This window comes from Schistocerca nitens, chromosome 2, assembly GCF_023898315.1.
Source record: "Schistocerca nitens isolate TAMUIC-IGC-003100 chromosome 2, iqSchNite1.1, whole genome shotgun sequence".
NCBI lineage: Eukaryota > Metazoa > Arthropoda > Insecta > Orthoptera > Acrididae > Schistocerca > Schistocerca nitens.
The window spans coordinates 76,537,319-76,543,318 of NC_064615.1; the positions used below are offsets into that span (position 1 = coordinate 76,537,319).

General features: G+C 47.8%; 1 protein-coding gene across 1 annotated transcript in view; it reads left to right on the forward strand.

The window, feature by feature from the left end:
• Window positions 1-2,446, forward strand: part of LOC126235746 (serpin B6-like) — a 76,066-nt gene extending 73,620 nt beyond the window's left edge. The window contains exon 8 of the mRNA XM_049944531.1: window positions 2,158-2,446. Coding sequence (XP_049800488.1) covers window positions 2,158-2,303 — 146 coding nt within the window. The 3' untranslated portion in view covers window positions 2,304-2,446. The remainder of the gene's footprint in view (window positions 1-2,157) is intronic.
• The last annotated feature ends 3,554 nt before the right edge of the window (window positions 2,447-6,000 follow it).

Here is a 6,000-nt window from a genome sequence, read left to right on the forward strand (position 1 = left end):
GTGGTCGATGGACGCACTGGGTTTGCTTTCATCCATGGCTACTACGTTGAGCAGCATTCCCTGCCTTGTGGGAGCGGTGTATTCACTGCGGAGCTGGTTGCTCTTTATCGTGCACTCGCTCATCTTTCCTCCTGGCCTGGGGAGTCATTTGTCATTTGCAGTGACTCCCTGAGTGGATTGCAAGCACTAGACCAGTGTTTTTCTCGGGACCCTTTGGTGCGCGGTATTCAAGATGCTGTTTTTGCTCTCGCCGAGTGTGGTCGTTCAGCTACGTTTGTGTGGAGCCCGGGCCACATTGGCATTGCAGGGAACGAACGTGTCGATCGGTTGGCCAAGCAGGCCACCACTTCGCCACCCCTGGAGCTTGGTCTCGTGGAAAGAGACCTCCGGTCAGCCCTCCATCGCAAGGTCAACGATGTCTGGAGCTCTGAATGGTCTGTCTTGAACACGCCAGATAAGCTCCGCATGGTAAAGTCGTCCACGGCCGTATGGAACTCATCCTTGAGGAGCATGCGTAGGAACTCAGTTGTTCTCTGCCGTCTCCGAATTGGACATACGCGGTTGACCCACAGCTATCTCCTTCGCCGTGAGAACCCGCCCAAGTGTCGCTGTGATGCAGGGCTGACAGTGGTCCATCTTCTGATGGACTGCCCCCTTTTAGCCCCCTTGGGGCAATCCTTTAACTTACCAGCTGCACTTCCTTCAGTTCTAGGTGACGATGCCTCTATAGTTGACTCAGTTTTACGTTTTATCCGTGCAGCTGGGTTTTATCACTCTAGTGTGGGCGCTCTCGCATGATTTCTCAGGCTACACCCACTCCAGCGACTTTTAATTGTGACGTAGATACCAAAATAGTGTCTTTTATGGTAACAAGTTGTGTTGGTACCTCTATCAACGCTTTCCAGCTGGAGGTTCTTCGTCTGTAGTTGAGTGGTTGACCTTTTACCTGATCCATCAACTACTGTCGTCTGTTTTACTCTAGCCAACTATTTGCTCTGCTCCTTTTAAGTGTCCTCTATTTTGTGTTATTGCGGTGTTCATTTTAGCTCTGTACCCCTTGGTTGTTCCCTCCCTCTGAGTGCAGAGGTTACGCTTTTACTGTATAGGCCTTTTACAAGTATGTCTGTTTGGAACAGGGGACTGATGACCTCGATGTTTAGCCCCCATCAAACCCCAAAACCAACCAACAGGAGCGGAATTCGTGGCGGGCTACATCAAACCAGTCAGAGGACTGATCATTCAAAAAAAAAAAAAAAAAAGAGCTGTCACTATAAATTGGACGGAAACTGCTGCCGTGATAAAGCGTTCACTGACACATTTTCTGACGAAGTCTGCGACCTGTCAGCATTTGTTGCATCGAAGAAACAACCACGGCCACTGCGTGTGCCTGAAGACGTTCGGCCACCAGTTTTGGAACTGTGGCGTCACATGTTACGAGTTTCCGCTGTGAATAGATGTGGGCGAACTACACGAGAAGTAGCTGACTGTACACACACTGTAACCACTGTTGTTAGAATATAAACTGGTGGTGGCAGAGCCACGCCCCCGAGAATGTTTCATTTGAATTTCCTGCGATCACCACCGGTTTTAGTTCTCTGTTGCATCAGGTGACGACGTCATTAATTTCAAAATGGTTCAAATGGCTCTGAGCACTATGGGACTTAACATCTGCGGTCATCAGTCCCCTATAACTTAGAACTACTTAAACCTAACTAACCTAAGGACATCACACACATCCATGCCCGAGGCAGGATTCGAACCTGCGACCGCAGCGGTCACGCGGTTCCAGACTGAAGCGCCTATAACCGCACGGCCACACCGGCCGGCCCATTAATTTCAATAGGCGACGTGGTTCATATATCCATGGCTATCTACCAATACGTTGCTGTTTCGCTTGAGCTTGCTTAACCCCATTAATATTGTACGCTGCAACTTGGATATCAGCAATCACAATTTCTTAAATGTACATTAGTACGATTAAAACACTCAGAAGTAAAGCAGCAACAGCATCTCTCCAATAATGGTTAAAACGCAGTCATGACTGCAAACAAGAAATTGCGTTAATGGCAGAACACAGAAGAAAATGACGAATGAGTGCAAATAAATTACAAACAGCTACTGCATTGCGTGTAATCTCATAAAATTTATCTGTTGCAGCTGTTATCGGTGGCGCAGTCGCAACGTCCTTACACGACACGCCTCCACCACCAATCATCTTTAGGGCGGACCATCCATTCCTCTTCTATATTCTGGATCAAAAGACGAAGGTGGTGCTCTTCGCGGGACGCGTCTCCGATCCTTAACTTTAAGAACGCCCCTATGGGTCAGCAAAAAGAGTTTGTCTACCGATGTCACCGCAGTCATCTACGTTTCAAAGATATGCCATAACAATTGTACTTATAAATACGATGTTTTACATTATTAGAAATTTATATGTTCTTGAATTGTATCCCAGAAAATTTTTCTGTAATATTTTCTCGAACCTCTAAATAAAGGGGCATGAATAATATATGTATGTGAGTCATATTACTACAGCTCTCCATTAAAGTTGAAAAGCTACAACTCAACAACAACCTTTACTGAAAAACGTTGCTCAGTGCTCTCCAGTACTTAACAGCTTACACCTCATTTACTGTTATAGCGTCAGAGAATTACAGGGGATAGGCAAAAAATGTGAGCAATGGTAGTAATAAAATGGTTGTCATTGACGGTGAACAACGAGGGTAAGGCACTTGACGCGCTTTACTGTGTATGTTCAGTACGGACTAGGCATCAGTGCAGGTTGTTTACGAGCAGTGCACACTTCATATTTACTTTCAGAGGCCGAGGTCGACGTGCAATGAAAGACCTAACAGAGTTCCAAAGAGGGCAGATTGTGGGGGCCCGATTAGCTGGAGCATCAGTAACCAAGACAGACAACTTATTGAATGTTTCAAGAGCAACTGTTTCAACAGTCATGACGACCTACGCAAAACACGGAAAAACATCATTGTGTATACTTAATAGTGGGCGCAAATCAAAACTAAATGACAGAATCGTCGTACGCTAACACGAATTGTGTCATAACAGCACAAAACTACGGCGGCTAAAATGACTGCAGAGCTCAATACCCATCTTCGGGACCCCATATCTATCGACACTGTCCGTCGAGCTCCATAAAGCGAATATTCAAGGGACATGCTGCTAAACCGAAACCATTAGTGACGGTAGCCAGTGAAAAGCAGCGTAAAACATGTGTCAGGAGCTTAAATGCTGGACGGCTGATCATGACCATGATCATAATGTCCGACGAGTCAACGTTTGCGTTATTTCCAACATCGGGCCGGGTTTACGTCTGGAGAACGCCAAAAGAAACCTGCAATCCTGGTTGCTTGATTCCATCGGTTAAGCATGCGGGTGGAAGTGTGATGGTGTGGGCAGCCACATCACGGTATTGTGCTGGTCCCATCGTTATTCTCAAAGGCCGTGTTACAGCCAACAATTATGTGAACATTTTAGTGATCAGGTACACCCCATTATTGAAACGTACCCCAACAATGATGCCATATTTCAGGACGACAGTGAACCTATTCACACAGCGAGGACAGTGCAATCGTGGTACGAGGAGAATACAACTGAACTGCAGGGTCTTCCGTGGCCAGCACAGCCCCGGATTTGAGCATTATCGGGCGCTTGTCGGCGGTATTGGAGCGGGACTTCGGAGCAGATTTTCGCCTCCCTCGTCACTACAGGAGTTAGAAGAGGATCTGACCGAAGAGGCATAACATTCCACTAGACACTATACAGTCATTATATGCCAGTATTCGAATAAGAATAGCACCTGTACTAAGGGCAAACGGAGGTCCAAGCTCTTATTAAAAAAACATTCCCAAGTAAGTACAGGTGCTCACATTATTTTGCCTATCCCCTGTATCTCTTGCAAGGTAACGTATCACACGATCTTGTGGGATTAATAGCACTTCCATTTTACTGTATACTGTTGTTACTGGAACATGGCAGCCAACACAGTTCAGAATGAGAGGCCAAACGTCTAAGGATATTATGAACACATTATACGTTAGAAAGAAGCGTCGGTAGTATAATTTAGATGTACTAAAACTCCGATAAAAGTGGTGTTTACTTATTCACCAATATATCATCTGATGATGTAGAAAGTAATTCAAGCTGTTTACTCGCACAGAATAGTAAACTCCGAATAAACTGTATTATTTATTTTTCTCCATCTTTATTTCAAACGACTCAAATGGTTTGTCAACATACACTCCTGGAAATGGAAAAAAGAACACATTGACACCGGTGTGTCAGACCCACCATACTTGCTCCGGACACTGCGAGAGGGCTGTACAAGCAATGATCACACGCACGGCACAGCGGACACACCAGGAACCGCGGTGTTGGCCGTCGAATGGCGCTAGCTGCGCAGCATTTGTGCACCGCCGCCGTCAGTGTCAGCCAGTTTGCCGTGGCATACGGAGCTCCATCGCAGTCTTTAACACTGGTAGCATGCCGCGACAGCGTGGACGTGAACCGTATGTGCAGTTGACGGACTTTGAGCGAGGGCGTATAGTGGGCATGCGGGAGGCCGGGTGGACGTACCGCCGAATTGCTCAACACGTGGGGCGTGAGGTCTCCACAGTACATCGATGTTGTCGCCAGTGGTCGGCGGAAGGTGCACGTGCCCGTCGACCTGGGACCGGACCGCAGCGACGCACGGATGCACGCCAAGACCGTAGGATCCTACGCAGTGCCGTAGGGGACCGCACCGCCACTTCCCAGCAAATTAGGGACACTGTTGCTCCTGGGGTATCGGCGAGGACCATTCGCAACCGTCTCCATGAAGCTGGGCTACGGTCCCGCACACCGTTAGGCCGTCTTCCGCTCACGCCCCAACATCGTGCAGCCCGCCTCCAGTGGTGTCGCGACAGGCGTGAATGGAGGGACGAATGGAGACGTGTCGTCTTCAGCGATGAGAGTCGCTTCTGCCTTGGTGCCAATGATGGTCGTATGCGTGTTTGGCGCCGTGCAGGTGAGCGCCACAATCAGGACTGCATACGACCGAGGCACACAGGGCCAACACCCGGCATCATGGTGTGGGGAGCGATCTCCTACACTGGCCGTACACCACTGGTGATCGTCGAGGGGACACTGAATAGTGCACGGTACATCCAAACCGTCATCGAACCCATCGTTCTACCATTCCTAGACCGGCAAGGGAACTTGCTGTTCCAACAGGACAATGCACGTCCGCATGTATCCCGTGCCACCCAACGTGCTCTAGAAGGTGTAAGTCAACTACCCTGGCCAGCAAGATCTCCGGATCTGTCCCCCATTGAGCATGTTTGGGACTGGATGAAGCGTCGTCTCACGCGGTCTGCACGTCCAGCACGAACGCTGGTCCAACTGAGGCGCCAGGTGGAAATGGCATGGCAAGCCGTTCCACAGGACTACATCCAGCATCTCTACGATCGTCTCCATGGGAGAATAGCAGCCTGCATTGCTGCGAAAGGTGGATATACACTGTACTAGTGCCGACATTGTGCATGCTCTGTTGCCTGTGTCTATGTGCCTGTGGTTCTGTCAGTGTGATCATGTGATGTATCTGACCCCAGGAATGTGTCAATAAAGTTTCCCCTTCCTGGGACAATGAATTCACGGTGTTCTTATTTCAATTTCCAGGAGTGTATTACGTTATATTATATCGCTCTAAAGGACTTCTCATTGAGAGTGCCTGCGCATTACAACCAAATGTAATAAATATCTATATTAATAAGTGGCTGAAACCCATCCCAGAAGTAGTTTGCTTCCAGGAACAACAAAAATTTGATTTTCACTATTTCATGCAATTTACCGAATTGAGGAATTTACAATAGTGTCACACTCTACTCATTAAGAAGTATAAACTTACGATAAAGATTTAACACTATAAGTCAATTATTGATGTTCGAAACTGTACGTGTGTCGAGGCAACGAAACTGACGGCTTGCAAATTACCCAGACTTT